This window comes from Salvia splendens, chromosome 13 (genome assembly GCF_004379255.2).
Source record: "Salvia splendens isolate huo1 chromosome 13, SspV2, whole genome shotgun sequence".
Lineage (NCBI taxonomy): Eukaryota > Viridiplantae > Streptophyta > Magnoliopsida > Lamiales > Lamiaceae > Salvia > Salvia splendens.
Genome location: NC_056044.1, coordinates 1,531,605 through 1,549,042, shown reverse-complemented (window position 1 = coordinate 1,549,042; position 17,438 = coordinate 1,531,605). Strand labels below are relative to the sequence as shown.

At 37.1% G+C, this 17,438-nt stretch overlaps 1 protein-coding gene across 1 annotated transcript; it reads left to right on the top strand.

The window, feature by feature from the left end:
- The first annotated feature begins 13,997 nt into the window (after positions 1-13,997).
- On the top strand, positions 13,998-17,072 carry LOC121762463 (putative late blight resistance protein homolog R1A-10). Its single transcript, XM_042158347.1, has 2 exons — positions 13,998-16,719; positions 16,928-17,072. The coding sequence occupies exon 1, from the start codon at positions 14,080-14,082 to the stop codon at positions 16,678-16,680; it is 2,601 nt and encodes an 866-aa protein (XP_042014281.1). The 5' UTR covers positions 13,998-14,079; the 3' UTR covers positions 16,681-16,719; positions 16,928-17,072.
- Positions 17,073-17,438: the final 366 nt, after the last annotated feature.

Genomic DNA, 17,438 nt, shown 5'->3' with positions numbered 1-17,438 from the left:
TCGTCGTTGTCGAGCGCCCAACGTTTGGGTCGTGACTTGGATGGCAAAAAGGGGCTGAGCGCGAGAGAGATTCTCGTCGGCAGCGATAGAGAAATAGAATTTTGTGATTCAAGCCAAGTTGGGCGAAATACTGATTTCATTAATTGGTTGAATGAATAAAAAAGATAACAGTCTATCCTATTTATAATGCTACTGAATTAATGAACAAGAAAACAAAGATATAGAAAAAGATATGCTAAATCCCTATAATATCTAAACTAAATCATAATAATAGCTAAATCCCTATAGAGGTTCGTATCAACTCCCCCACGGTTAAAATCCACCTTGTCCTCAAGGTGGGAACCACAAAGCAAAAAGGAGTGTTGAAAGCAGAAGCTTCGGCGAGGCAACTCCTCCTGGATCAAACACACACCGAACAGATGAACGTCTCCCTTCTTCACTTCCATAAAAATTCAACAAAGGAGACCCAACTTTGTCGGAAAAATTCCTTGCCAAATCGAAAAGCTTGTCCACGCCTCCCAGAATGCCCAAGCATGGCATGTCATTACTCGGAGGGATCAACCTTGCATCTTTGTCGAGCGATGTTGATCGATGATTCATACTTGGAACATCACCGACATTCAAATCCACATAGACACAAGCAATTACTGGCAAATCGGTGTAAGCACCATCTCCTTTCTTGCCCCAACAATTTTCAACAATATTTTTGGATGACACTTGAACAACATTGAGTGAGGCGATTATCTTCTCCACTTCCTCAATAGAACCATCCTCCTCTTTATCTTCTAGCAATGTCTCCTCCTTTTCACCAATCTTCTCATCATATACCCCAACGAGCACTTGCGGTGGCTCACTGTCGTTCTTGACAATCCCTTTGTTCTTGAGGAGCGCCATCATTGTGAACATCGGTAATGTCATGGGGAACATCATCACCGAATACTATCGCGTGAGTATTATCAGTTTTCTCTTCGGCTAAATTCTCATCTTGAATGTTCTCCTCAAACTCCTCCCCATTATCCGCATAACAGAGAATGCGTTGTTTACACACATGTCCCATCACCCATTTCTCGGGACAGTGCCAGCAGAGACCCAACCTGGACCGTTCTGACTTCTCCGCCTGGGAGACTCGTATTAGCGGCAGGCGTGGCTGCTCCGGAGTTTGACTGGTCACACGTGCGGGCTGACTGTACAGGTCCCGTGTTGGCTTTTCGGTGGAGTAGCGGGGCTGGTGGGAGGCGGGCTGGACTCGCACTCTCACCTCCTCCCGAGGGCGAGGTCGGTCCCAGCACGTCTCCGAGCGTCGGGGACGGTCAACGGTCAGGTAGCCGCGGTCCTGCTGTTGCGCCGGTGGGTCCCAGCACGTTGGGCGGTGCCGCTGCGTTGCGGTTGTCGGGTAGGGATCAAACCCTAATTGGGTCTGATGATCTACGCGATCAGATAGATGGCCACCCCTCTCGATGTAGCCACCGCGGTGTCGGGGCAAAGTGTCTTGCGCGCGATCGCGGTACCCGATGGGCTGGTATCTCGGTCGTGGACGACGATCAGGTGGATCCAAGTGGTGTGAGACGTAGGGTGATTTTGGATCAGGCCACGACGGCGGACGGAGTACTTCCACCCGGCTGCTCGGAGGGTCCCAACTGGTTACACGGCGAGGTTAGGCCGGCTGGTAGGGACGGAATGGCTGTGTGGCCTGAGGGAAGTCGTATTGACGACGACGATAGCCGGCGTAGTCGTATGACATGTTGACGGACTGAGGCGTGTCTGTGGTGGATAATGATCGTCTGACTTCGACGCGGCACGCGGGAATCCTTCCCGTCGGGCGTTGCAGAAGTAGTGTTGTCCTGCGGCTAGAGCTCGGCGGACAGGCGGGACTCGACAACCAAAGCAGTTGCTGTGCGCGGAATGTTTTCCGTCGGGCAGCGGTGTAGCTTCGGTTCGAGATGGTGGGAGGGTCAGCTCTCAATGAAAGCACCAGTTGTTAAGAACCTAAATCCTTAACGATGAATTCCACACAAAATAAAGAAACGAGATGTCGTCGTTGTCGAGCGCCCAACGTTTGGGTCGTGACTTGGACGGCAAAAAGGGGCTGAGCGCGAGAGAGATTCTCGTCGGCAGCGATAGAGAAATAAAATTATTAGAATGTATTTTTATATTTTAATTTAATACTAAAATGTGAATGTAAATAAGTTATAGATTCAATACAAAAAAGTAAAAGTGAAATGCTGACAAACTTACTTTGCAAGATATATGAAAATGACAATATGTGACAAACATCTATTGTGTTTTTCTCCACGGCAGAGGATTCAAATCCCAAACTTTCAGGGTTGGAGGAGTACTAAGTTTGTGTCAAATCAGACATCTGAAAATTTGTGTATATTAAGACAACTAACCAACCCTGTAATAATAAAAGAAAATACTCTGTTCCATTCAATCTTCAGTCTTTTCTTTTCTTCTAATCTAGATGGTCTTGTTTTAATCTGTTGCGATAGAGCTTGGACGCAGCAGTAGGTGACACAGAAATAATGGCAGATCGGTACGTTTACGCCGAGTTTTCGCAGCCTTACATAGAGTCGGGGCTGGTAATGGTGGTGACGGCGAAACCCGGCCTTAAAGACTCCAAATTCATAGCTTTGAATCCCTTCACTAAGCTGATGTGGCTGAAGCTCGCTGACGTCAGCACGGCCACCGGATTTGTCATCTGGTTCAGCGAATTCGCGACCGGCAACGACCAATTCACTTGCGACTCTATTCTCCAAACCATCTGCTCCATTCTCTGGCTCTCAGTCACCATAATACCCTTGTCACAGAGTGAGTATATTCAACCTTCAATCTACTCAATTACTCATTCAGTCCAGACTAAAATGACATACCACTCTTTTTAGTTTATCCTAAATATGATAGCACATTTCGATTTATGAAAACAATAAAGTTACTTTCTCTTTTCAATTAATACTCCCCAGATAAAGTAAAGAGAGAGAGAGTTAAGTAGGAGAAAAAATAAAATATACTCTTTTCTCCACTTCAAATATGAGATTCCCTCTGTTCCAACTAAGTTAGGATAAAACTTTGGGCGCACTGTGTTGAATGGATTCAATGAAAAATAAAATAAAACAGGAGAGCGGAAAATGTATGAGAGATAATAGAGAGTGAAGTAGGTAATGAAATAAAGTAAGAGTGATTAGACGTTTTATTTTTTGTTATAAACTTTGTTGGGATGAAGGGAGTATGTCGACCTCAGTCCCTTAAATTTTATCACACTTTGACCGAGTACAGATTTTAAGAAATGTAATGGAAAGTGAGTTGAAAAATGTAGTAGAGAGTGGATCCACTACAAAAAATGGTAAAAAGTTAAATGTGACAACTTTTATGAACGATCGGCAAGATTTAAGGGACGGAGGGAGTAGTTTGGTACGGGCTTAAGTTGTAAGCCATTTCTCAATGCTTTAATGATTTCGATAATGAAATCTATGTCTAGATTTGAATTAATTCAACCATAACATTTATACTATAAGTGGGGATGAAATCACCAACCTCCATCCATGCTTTCTTCTTTTGATGTAGAGGTTGAATCCACCATTTGATGTTTATTCTGTCTTTCGACTGAAAATCTCTAATTGATATTATCCCCTCTTTTACCTTAAGACTTCAATGATTCTTTTGATGGATGAAGAATCAAGAACACTTTGTATATATATATTCTGTGACTTTTCTGAGTATATAACTCGTTTAAGATTGTTGTATCTAAATGAATGAGAGCAGACATGTATTTATAGACGCTGCATGCCTCTTCATGAAAAGTGGCGTCACTTTGTATTTATCATCCCATGCATTAACCGTTGTATACGTCGGTTCATATAGAATAACTGCCATATGGTTAAACTTCTTGTATTACACAAATACATGTACATCAACTGCCTCTCAAATATGTCGGTTGATTAATGAAATCAGTTTACTAATAAACTAATTTCCACCGTCACGTTCATACACTTTAATTATATATACATGCTCTTTTTCATATAATATATATATATATATATATTATAATATCATAATTAATAGGTAAGAGAGGAGGGTTATCAATACCCCCGATTCTAATTCATTAATCGAAACCGGTCCATCACGGTGTCGTCTTTAATATTAGAATCCCCTTCAAACTTTTAATATTATGAACTTGAACTTTAATTTTGAACCAATAGATACATAGGTCACATAAGAATATAAATATTCTTACATTCTCCCACTTGACCTTTGTATTGTCTTGATGATTCAATAACCATAATGCGCACTTTTATATCAAGTTCAAAATATACTTTAAATACCATGATAAAATTAGAATCAGTCGAATCATGGCGGTCACACATCATTAAGCGACATGATCCCTTCCATGCATCACACACCAATTCCAACTTCACATTGTCCTTTCGTTGAGATGAACATTTATTCTCAATTTATCATATGTTATCCAAAACCATAATGTATACATACTATAATGATAACATATTTAATAAACAGAAACACAACTTTAATTGAATTCCAAGTGTCTTACACCTTATGAGCATAATATATTTGCATAGCAAGGCTTTCTCTATAATACCCAAATTCTTTTCATGGCCAATAAACATTTGGGTGATAATCCTTTATTTAACGGATCCGCTCTAATTACATTTGTCCTAATATGCTCCATGGACACTTTATGTTTCTGTACTTCTTCCTTTACGGACAAGTACTTAAACTCCATATGTTTATTACCTTTCATGTACTTGTCTTTCTTTGCGAAGAAGATATCTGCGAAATTATTCCATAAATTCTCAACGGCTTGGCTATAATGTTAACGATCCCAAGTCCCGAGATTAAGTTTCACAATAACTTTTCACGAACCTTGACCTCAAAGCATGTCAAAATTCAACTTTCATAGTGGAAATAGCAATGACAAACTATTTTCCACTTTTCCATAATATTGCTCCCACGACTTAAAGGAACAAATAGCCAAACGTCAATTTTCTACTATTGACGCATTCGGCATACACTGAATCTGAATATCCAATGACTTATAGTCATCGGATCCCCTTTATATAAACATGTGCTCTTTGGTGCCTTGCAAGTACCTGAGGACTTTCTTTGCAGCTTTCCAGTGATCAATTCTGGGATTACTTTAATATCGACCCAACATACCAATAATAATGTAATATTCAGTCGCCTACATGTTTTGAACATAGTTCAAAGTCCCAACCACTGATGCATATGGAATTCTTTCCATTTCCTTACACTCCAATTCTATTTTAAGACATTGTCTCCTTTCTGAATTTGATCTTTCCTTATAGAGCAATTTTCCATTCTATATCTCTCCAAATTTTATTGATATATCTTTTATGAGACAAATTCAACAATCCTTGTGATCTAACTTAAAATATTTGTATTTCGATCACATAAGATGTCTCACTCATATCTTCATTTCAAAATCCTTATGCTCAAATTCACTTTTAGGACATTTCATTTTACCGAACTTGTCTCCCTTCTGAATTGGAGCAATCCTTATAGAGAGATACTATTTGTTAAGATCATGTAACATACACATGTCATTTGCAACAAGCGAAATGTTATCAACATATAAGACTTACTTTATATACTTGCTCCCACTGATTTTTACATAGATACATCGATCAATAATGGTCTCTACAAATCATATGACGCAATGGTATAGTTAAACTTTCAAATACCATTTTCAGGAAGCTTATTTTTAGTCCATATATTGATTTACTCAGCTTACACACTAATTTTTCTTTTCAAGTGATCAAGAATCCTTCAGGTTGGTTCGTATCTATTTTATCTATAATTTCCTCCATTCATAAAGGTGATTTGCTCATCCATTTTGTTTAAGCTCGAGATCATGATGAGCTTACCTAGCCAAATTAATTCTTAAAGAATGTTCACTTTTCATGGCTTGTTAGAATGAGTGAATATTTACCACGGCTTATGTCATATTCACTTTTAATAGTGTAATATAATCATTTGAAACGATATATTTTCCTTACTAATCGCCTCAATATTTATTGTGGATCACTATTCTTTTCTTGAATCGTGACAAGTTCATTTACTTCATTTTTAGTTAGTGGGTTTTACACATCATCATGTTGTTCTATTGTGGCTATTGACTGTGATACAATAAGAACAACAACCTTAGGCGCAATAACACGTGGATGAAACTTGTTATGGACTTTTGAATATCCACCTTTCTGGTTTCACCACTCCCACTAGTTTTCAACATTTTCAATGAACCTAGCATTTCCCGTTTAAACCATTCTCGTACTATGGTTAGAATAATAAATGTGTACCCCTTCGATTTTCCGGATAGCCAATAAATAATTTACTGACAATCCTTGGACCAAGAATCTTTTCATGTGGATCATATATAACATTACTTATGCTCGACAACCTCAAATACGAATATGTCTTAAGCTAAGTTCCCTTTCCATCCACAGTTCAAAATTAGTTTTAGGAACTGTCTTACTGAGAACATGATTAAGCATATAAGTAGTCTTAAAAGCATAAATCCACAATAAACAGGGTAAAATACAACAACTTAACATAAATCTAACCATTTTCCTTAAAGTACGATTCCACCTTTCCGTCTTAGAGTATCAGGCATTGTATATCATGCACAAATGCCTCTACTTCGATTAACTTTACAAATACATAAACTCTACAACTTTATCCGATCTCACAACTTTAACTTTTCCATCTAACTGCCATCCATCTTGTCAACGAATACCTTTAGGACATTCACTGACTTGGATCTTTCATGCAGTAGACATTTATTCTATAATGTGAGTAATCGTCAATAAAGATGATAGAAGTATTTCTTACCAACCCAAGAAGGAGTATCAAAAGACCACATTTATAGTATGTATTAACATAATAAGTTGAGTGCTTCTCGTGGCTGATTTCCTTATAATGTGTTTAGTTTGCTTCCCTTTAATGCAATCTATACACATATCTTAGCATACTAAATTCCAATTTAGAGGAAAACTTTCATACTGTACCAACCTCATAATCCTTTATTTGGAAATAGGACCTTTCTTTAATGCCACAAGAATGCCAAACTTTACTTGACGAAAAACATTTAACGCCTCGACTTTCAATATTAAATAAGGATTCAGAAAACTTTGCATCAAGATTGTATCTATTAAGTGAATCAAATAATGTACCATTACCATCATAGTAATCATTTCGGTACGACGTAGATACACCATATCCAATCTTGTTATTAAAACTTAAGTTATCCAATCTACTTACGAAAACAAGAGTTATAGCATATTCAGGTTCATAGAGATAATCTTTAAGATCTAAATGACATTTGGTGTCTAAGATCAATCTGTAAGTCTCAATGCCTCTATTCAATGCTTTCGTCATGTTTTCCATGAACAAGTATTGTTCAACTCATTTTATAAATTGGATTAAACTGAATCGATGTTTAATATGAGACATACGAATTGTAGCACCAAAACTGACCACTAAGTATTATTAGGCTCTTCGATAAGATTTAATTTAAAGTAAACAAAACCGTTATGTTCAACTTTCTAATCGAACCAAGCCTTCCTCTTAGGACAATCTTTCCTGAAGTGTTCTATTTGCTTGCAAATGCAACACTTCTTTTTCCTTATGGATATGTTTTTCCGGACCTTTCAGAAAAGATTTATCCGCCCATTTGTCCTACTTACTTAGTTTTCCTTTACTGGTGCCAACATCTCCAAAAACTATGAGATTCGCAACTTGATAATTTATCTTCTTTAATCTCCCTTCCCTTTAAAGAAATATAGTCTTCAAAGTCCCACTTATCTTTAATGGTGTTATAATTCACCTGGAACTTGCTAAATTCAACATGTAGGGAGTTTTATGATAAATTAGACCGTGAATTGCTCATAAACCTCTATTCTCAAGGTCGTTAACTTTACTGCCAAGTAAAACATGTTTGTCACATGATCATAATTTGCTGAGACCAGTCAAACTTCTTTGTAGTCAGCTCATGCATTATGCTTCCTACAATTGACTTATCAGCGAAACCCGATTGAAAACACTCTTTAATTTTCTTAATTAATTCCCTTGCATTTTTCTGTCATGGGCAAAGATGACTTTAAATTTTCTGTCATCGTCATTCTCATAAGGGTCAACCTGTTTGATCACTCTCAAGTCTCACATTGAGATTTTTTTTATTTACAGAGTGACATCTATAATGGTTGAAGATTCCTCTTCCGTTAGTATGACATGGTCCAATATCTTTACACCCAGCGTTAGCTAGATCTGTTCAGACCATTCTCCATAATTTTGCCCATTAATTTAATGACAGAGTTAGCATATGCATACAAATTTTATAATGCTGCAACATTTATACATGCTTATCTATACGTGCTTGAGTTCTTTAACACAGATTCATAAACAGTAATAAAACTTTAAATAACATGCATTCAAGTAACCTTTGGGTAATACTTAAGCACATGTACTTTCAGCGATGCTAAGTATATACTTTAACAATTAATCAAACTAAACATATATCAAATAAGCATGTTGCCTTTGGGTATACATACTAAATGACACATGAATAAATGATTAATCCACTTCGTATTTATTAACTATATACAATGATCCACCTTTGGGTGATCTCCCAATATATAGATAATAAAATAATTGATCAATCAAACTCTTATGTCATTTATAGCATCTCTATAATCATGATCAATTAATTAACATTTATAATTTTCAATAAGTAAATGCAATATAACAAGACCACTTTGGTGATAAACAAGTTATATATTATTTAAATATTGAAATCTTTAATGGGTAGAATATCCTTATATTGTTTTTAACATTTCATAAAACAATAACCCAACACACAAGCGGAAGCAATTTAACCAAAATCGAAAAATCCAAGACCATTCAAATTTCGATTTTGAAATCACATAAATGGTGAATTAACCAAATCTAGATTGGCTCTGATACCAACTGTAAGCCATTTCACAATGCTTTAATGATTTCGATAATGAAATCTATGTCTAGATTTGAATTAATTCAACCATAACATTTATACTATAAGTGGGGATGAAATCACCAACCTCCATCCATGCTTTCTTCTTTTGATGTAGAGGTTGAATCCACCATTTGATGTTTATTCTGTCTTTCGACTGAAAATCTCTAATTGATGTTATCCCCTCTTTTACCTTAAGACTTCAATGATTCTTTTGATGGATGAAGAATCAAGAACACTTTGTATATATATATTCTGTGACTTTTCTGAGTATATAACTCGTTTAAGATTGTTGTATCTAAATGAATGAGAGCAGACATGTATTTATAGACGCTGCATGCCTCTTCATGAAAAGTGGCGTCACTTTGTATTTATCATCCCATGCATTAACCGTTGTATACGTCGGTTCATATAGAATAACTGCCATATGGTTAAACTTCTTGTATTACACAAATACATGTACATCAACTGCCTCTCAAATATGTCGGTTGATTAATGAAATCAGTTTACTAATAAACTAATTTCCACCGTCACGTTCATACACTTTAATTATATATACATGCTCTTTTTCATATATATATATATATATATATATATATATATTATAATATCATAATTAATAGGTAAGAGAGGAGGGTTATCAATACCCCCGATTCTAATTCATTAATCGAAACCGGTCCATCACGGTGTCGTCTTTAATATTAGAATCCCCTTCAAACTTTTAATATTATGAACTTGAACTTTAATTTTGAACCAATAGATACATAGGTCACATAAGAATATAAATATTCTTACATAAGTCCCCTTGTCTCTATTCGCATTTGCGATTCGTGAGAAGCATATTGAGACTTATTTGTCCCCCTACCCCTTTTAAGGGAAAGACGAGACAAATTCTATGTCTTGTACTAGAATTGGTCTCGTCTTCCCCTCAACGCAGGGGTGAGAAGGATCCGTCACATGTAGGTGGATAATTTTCGTATCACGGACTTCAATGTATGGAAATTTGTCAAACATATTAGTCATCTAAGAAAATAGATGTGAAATTTTAAGACCAAATAAGTTGTTTTCTAACTTGCTAGTTTTTTAGATGAATTCTCATGTTTGGTCAGTAACCAACTAATTGGTCGTATTGTGGCGATGATGAGCTCAATGCTAATAAAGTGAACTTCGTGTTTCGTCGCAGGAGAGAACATCAAGAACTCAACAACCAAGCTAGTGCTGGCGGTGTGGATATGTGTGATTTTCGTGGTTGGGACGAGTTTCACGGCTGTCCTGACCACGATGATGAAAGGATATGGGCTAGATTAGATTAATATGGATTAAATAATTATATTTGGGCTACAATTATAATTAGTCCATAAGCCCAACAATCATGAAACCCTAATGACTCTTTGTCTATATAATGGTTATTTATTCTCCATTGTGGGAGATGAGAAATAGCGTAACATTAGAGAGAAAATACGTAAAGCTCTGTAGAGAGAATTCCTAGCTTTCTTCTACGGAGCAATTGTACCGGGATAGTTCCTGCATCGGATTGGATTGCACGTGGACCTCGATAGTAGTGGATTCAACTTGCAGGATTCAATCGAAGAAGAACAACACAACAAGTAAGATTTAGTTCCGTTGTGTGTTACGTGCTCAACTTGCAATATGATTATGAATCTAGATCTGTTATTCTTGTCTGCAATTTCCGCTGCGCTCATTAGATGAATACAAGAATTCCTAACAGATGATGACCGTTCCGAGATTGGAGCCATCTGTGAAGGAGATAGACTTTTTGAGGAACTCCAATGCAGCTGTAGGATGCAATGGCAATTCCTTCATTTGTCGTTATCTTATCAGCGTCCTAAATTTCAACCCCAACAATGTCAAGCCGGTCAACTCCATTGATGAGTATCCACGACTTTTCGATAATGGCAAGATCAGAGCCGCTTTCTTCGTTGCGCCTCATGCCAAAGTGTTCCTCGCCAAGTACTGCAACGGCTACATTGTGTCGGGGCCTAGTTTCAAACTAGGTGGCTTTGGATTTGTAAGATAACAACTCCTCATCCTTTTCTATTTAAGTTTTCTGACTCTAAGGGCATGCTTGGTATGACAGAAACGAAGGTGAAATAGACTTGAAAGTAGGAATGAATGAACATAGGTAACTAAAGACAAACCATAAAAGATAATTTTGTCAAAGAACAAATTTTAGAAGATAAGGAAAGACTAGTAACATGGAGTGAGTCAATGACTATTCCTACTCTAGGGGAACGATTATTCCGAATAGAATAATGGTTCATGTAAAAATATCGTACCAAACTTTGGAATAGAGATATGAATGATCATTTCATTCTTATCTTCATTTCATCGTACTAAGCATGTCATATCGAGTACTAATATGTCATTCACGAAAGACAATTGAAAATTGTACATATTTTTGGGTTAGAAAGTGTTACTCATTTTGTCTAATTATAAGTGACATATTTTACTTTTGGATATGTATATTAAGAAAAAAAGTGTACTTTGTGACTAAATCATTTTTTGTGGGACAATCACACGTCACATTTTAGAAATTTCTTCTTGATTTTGTATATGTTTGTACATGATCAGGTATTCCAAAAGGGGTCTCCATTAGCAATCGATATATCAGAAGCAATACTAAAAGTATCACAGAGTGGACATGTTGACACATTGGAGCAGAACATGCTCCATCACTCCAACTGCACTTTGTCATTGGCATCCTCGCAGGAGGCTGCCGACGACATAAGATTAGGCCCCGGGCCTTTCTCCGGCTTATTCTTCATCCTAGGTTGCATCCTAGGGTTTGCATTCATCGTTGCAGTCATTCGTTTGGCAAGGACGAGGTGGACCAGTGTTCGTGATGCGGTGTCGGTTTCAATGGTAGTGATTAGAGAGTGTTGCGCAAGATTTGGGACAACATGTTTTGGTGTTCGTCATGAGCTGAATTCGGGCCTTGCCATAGATGTTACATCCGGTGAAATACGCAAGTGATAAGAGTATCAACTGGTTTGTGATTTGTATCTTTACATCTATGCCTAAGTGTGCTTGTATGTAATTTTCATTTCAAAATGTAAGAAAATGAACGTTTTCTTGCTTTGGCTCACATAATATGCTCACTCTTACTTTCTCTAGCCCAATGCTGCTCGCAACATTTTGTTTTCTCTCCTTCTCAAACTACTTGCATTATTTTTAATTTTTAAGTCAGAATTAAGGTATTTAATTAAAATATTAGAGTTAATTAAACATCTTTTATTAAATGCTCTCTTATTAAACTTAAAATATTAATTTAAGTAATAGTCTTAATTTACAACCTAAAAAAAATGTTGCAGAGTAGCATGGGACGGGACAGAGGGAGTTTAATATTACTACAAGAATGAAGAAAAGCTTGCTTTCCAGAGTGAAGAATTATTCTAACAAATCCAACAAGAGGCACAGTGTCCTCCAAAATCTGATCCTCCCAATCCCCACGTCTCACCATCTCTGCACTTCCTATCACTCCCATCATCATCCGAATACTCCGCTGCCAACAATTATTATTACAAATATAAAAAAATATTCCCCCGTGGATAAAAAATAGACTAGTTTTGTTTTAGCCGTTCACCAAAATTAGACTAATTGTATAAATAGAAAAATTTAACTGAATATTACCCTACACATAATTTTAAATGTGATTCCACAATCTGTTATTTCTACTAGTACTACATTTATAATTTTATCTATTTTTTTCTTTTTTTTTTACGGACGGAGAGTGTAATTAGCCGGCTTCTCTCAAGAATTGAAATTAGCCGGCCAGTGGTCATCAATAGGGCCGCCCAAAATTTAATCCAAGCCTAGTGAACAGATTTTAATGACCATATATACACCCACATCTCACTATAGACATAGTTGTGTATGAAACGAATTTTAACGTGTAATTGGTAAAGTAAGAGAAATAAAAAAATAAGAGAAAATGTATTATTACAATTTTCATACTAACCAGTATACACACAACTATATCAGTAATATATAAATAAGTTAATTTTAAGTTATCTTTGATTTTAAATGTTAGTATGAAAGTATCTAAAATAAATAAATTATCATAAATTAAAACTAACTTTATATCTCCATTTTGCCGTTTCAATCTTTCACGCCATTTCCAAAAAGTACATTGACGAATTTTAATATTGGTAATGAGTTGTTTAGTAAAAGTACATAAACATTAAATAGTGTTATTAATTTCTCACATATATTCTCTCCGTCCCCTAATAATTGTCCACCTTGATTCGGCACGAGTTTTAAGCAATGTAAAAGAAAGTGTATTGGAAAGATTAGTAAATTATGAGTCTCACTTGTATAAATTAGTTTTATAATAAAATATGAGTAGAATGAGTTAGTGGAACGTGAGACCTACTGGTAAAAAGTGAAAGTGAATAATTAATCGGAGACAGAAAAGTGGACAATTAATGGGGAACCGAGGGAATATTTCTTACACATAATGACCATAATGCCCTATTATGACCAGTCATAATGCACTTCAGATGACCTATGCCATTTTCTACTCCATCTCCTACTATATAGATACAAACATGATAATTAATGGTACATGATCCCATTGACCATAACTACTATATACATGCAAACATGATAATTAATGGTACGTGATCATTGACCATAACGTGGCCACGTAGCTTTTCCTCTCACTACGTCTGACATGTGAACAGACCCTAAATAAATGGTCAATGATCTTAATTGTGGTTTTCTTTTCACATGTTTACACAAATCAATACAATTTGTCCAGCTTAGTAACGACAACAATGAATGAAAGATTAAAAAAAGTTTAGAATTCCCATAACCACCCTCAAAATATGGGATTCCACCCGATCGATGTCATTGAAAATTAATATTTCAGGCATGCCATTGTTATTTGTTATACTACCGTTAATCGATACACGTGATAAGCAATTTCATTTCATCCCACAATTTCAAAAGTTAAAACCCTCTCTCTTCACCACCACTAGCTCCTCCCTCTTCACCACCTATACCTCTGCCGCCGCCACTAGCTCTCCACTATTTAGGTGATGGCGGCTTATGGTGCTGCGATTTCTCTCAAGAATACCATTGACCATATTATACATTCATCTCGCATTTCACTGGTTCCTGCCTCTTCTATACAAGTCTTACGACCTGCCGACGAGGCCATGGATCGCTTGCTGACTGCTCTGTCAAAGTTGGACGACACCGGCTACAGTAAGATCAGGACGAAGGTGAATGCTTTGGATGAACGAATCAAAGAGGCCGTATGGGAATTCGAAGATTTACTAGAATCTCATTTCTATGATCAGATTCTTCCACAACTCGAAAGTGAAAGAGGTCACTTGTCTTTCTCGGTAGATCTGCAGAGTCTGCAGCAGAGTGTTGATTGCTTCATCCAGAGGGTCGCGGTGATGGAGTTGGAGTATGATATTGAAGTGGCGAATATGCCTGAAGAAGAAGGCGAACCTATTGCATCAAGGATTGATTTTGGTGGAATCAACTCACACATGGTTGGATTGTCTGAGTTTTTTGAAGATACTAGGAAATATCTTCTTGGAGAAGATGAAGGGAATTGTTTATCAGTTATTGGGATGGCAGGGGTTGGAAAGTCCACCGTTGCTAAGAAAGTATTTGATGATCCATTGATTCAGACACATTTCGAGCTTCGAGCATGGGTCAAAGTGGGTAGAAAATGTGAATCCAATGAAGCCTTACGATGTGTTCTTGCTCAAGTGGATCCCAGCACTCACCACCAAATGCTTACCCAAGCAGACGGCAGCCATGATGACCGGAAATTAGTTGGACTCTTGAAAGAGAGATTGAAGGATAAGAAATGTCTCATTGTGTTGGATGATGTATGGAAATGGGATACACGATTCATGGATAACTTGCCACGAGAGAATGTCAGAATCTTGCTTACAAGCCGACAAGGATTTGAAGAATGTCCACATAAACGAGTACGCTTGTTGAATGAAGAAGAAAGTAAGAAATTATTTGGTGAGATTGTATTTGGTGAAGTGGGTTTCCCTCCTCACCTTGAAGAATTGGGAGAGAAGATTGTCGAAAAGTGTGAAGGTCTTCCACTTATGATAGTCACAGTTGCTGATCTCCTATCCAAACAAGACAAGACACCAAAATTTTGGACCGAGGTAGCAGAGAAACAACATAATTCAATCTTTGTGGATGCATATGATCAGATAGCAGAGGTACTTTTCCCAAGCTATGAATACTTAGATCAATGTTTGAAAATGTTCTTTCTCTATTTGGGAGCTTACCCTTCATACACTGATATCAACAGTAAGGAACTCGTTCATCAGATAAATGCGGAAGGATTTTTTGAATCATATAGCTTGCAAACTCTCTCTGAATATATGGATAACTGCTTGAATATGCTTTCTCATTGGTATAATCTTGTTCTACATGAACAAAATATTGGTTCCTGGTTTTTAGAGAACACGTTAAGCGTACATTCTTGCTGGCAGCATCTGTGTAAGAAAGAAGCTAGTAAGATCAAGTTTTTACATGTTATACAAAGTTGCGATGATGTTATGAAAGACCAGCGTCGGTTGTGTGCGCATTGCAACACTTTATTTTCCTTCGAACAAGTGTATGATGCAATAAAATGTGATTGTGCGTCCACTGCCCGTTCTCTCCTTTGTTATGGTCCTTACCACGAATACCCAATTCCAATACATGCCATGAATTTCAAGTTGCTTAGGGTACTAAAAGCTGATCAGGTCCGACTTTACCATATCCCACTTGAAATTATGAAACTAGTTTGTCTAAAGTTTCTTTCCCTAACATGCAACAAAGAGCTCCCTGCTTCCGTATCCAACCTTATTCAACTTCAATCCCTAATTATTGAGCAGCATACGAACATTAAAAAGCGTGGAGCTATGTCATACATGCCGGTTGAAGTATGGAACATGCAGGAACTAGAGCACATTGAGGTAACCGGAAGAGACCTACCAACCCCTCATTCTGATGCTACTTTAGAAAAGCTCGCTTGTCTTTGGGGTGTTAGTGCAAAGAGTTGCACTAGAGAAATTCTGAAAAGAATATCTAATTTAAAGAGATTAGAAATTGTGCTGGAGTTGAAGCCTTACGATGATGACGATGATATCAACCCACTGAGTGGCTTGGAATATATCTCAACAGAACTCCATAATTTGGAACTGCTTAGCTATTTTGTGCCTAACCCTGAGATGAGGTATGAGTGTATGGTTCCTCTTTCAATGTTCTCATCAAGTTTGACGAGGTTGGGGTTGGGTGGCTTAGGGTGTTCATGGAAGCACATGAATGACATTGGTTCGCTGCTACCAAATCTTGAGGATCTCTTTTTATCTCGGTATGCCTTTCGAGGCCCAGAGTGGGAGATAGAATCAGATTGTTTTTTGAAACTCGAGACACTTGTAATTGAGGATAGTGATCTGGTGCGATGGATAGCTCAACAAGGAAGCCTCCCAAGGCTTGAGCTCCTAAGCGTACGGCATTGCTACAAATTACAACAACTCGATTGGGCACGTGATCCCTCAATGGTCGCAACGGCTGCAATCGAATTAGTTGAGTGCAATCCCTTAGTCGTCGCTTCTACCAAGCAATTCCCAGAATCTCTCTTTACAGTTCGGTGCCACTCTTCTTTTTGAGATGAGAAGTCGTTGCTAGACTCTCAACTTGGCTAACAGGTTCGACCCCCTAATACTTCCCTACTTACAGTTGACTGAATATGGAATTTATTGTGTTTTGCTATATTCTGTTACAGTGTATGCTGGTAATTAATATTTTAGTTACTACTTTAGAATGGGAATTTAACATGTGAGTGTTGTTTAATTTAAATAACAAGCCTACAAATTTTTAAGTGCTCACATCCTTTATTCAATTTTTGTTTTTTAGGCAACTGAGAGAGAGAAAAAGGATGTCAAACGCTGTGTCAACGATTGTGAATTCTTGATTTTGTTGAGGATTATGAAACCTCATGGCGGGATAATGTTTGAATATTTATGTAATGGTTGAATTAAAGGGATTGTTGAAATTGTAATTTCTGTGATTGGATAACATGCGTTTCGACTCTTCTTGTAATTCTTGTTTCAGTAACTTGTGAAGATATTATTGCTCTTGTTCTTTCTGTTAGGTTTGAGGTTTGAGGATTTCTGCATTTTTTGTGAGTTATTGTTGTTCGTTGCCCGTCGACATTACATACACACGTTTTCATCAATAATAATAGAACTCCGTCTGTCCGTCATTAAATGTCTCATATTTCACTTTTTGTATGCCCGACAATAAATATCTCATTTCACTTTTACTATATTTGGTAAGTGGATCCTACATTCCACTAACTCATTCCACTCACATTTTATTATAAAACCAATAAACAAAAGTATGTCCCACATTGGACTTACTTTTT

Excerpts from the sequence above, each read along its gene's own strand:
- LOC121762463 (XM_042158347.1), top strand. The coding sequence starts at position 14,080 with ATGGCGGCTTATGGTGCTGCGATTTCTCTCAAGAATACCATTGACCAT.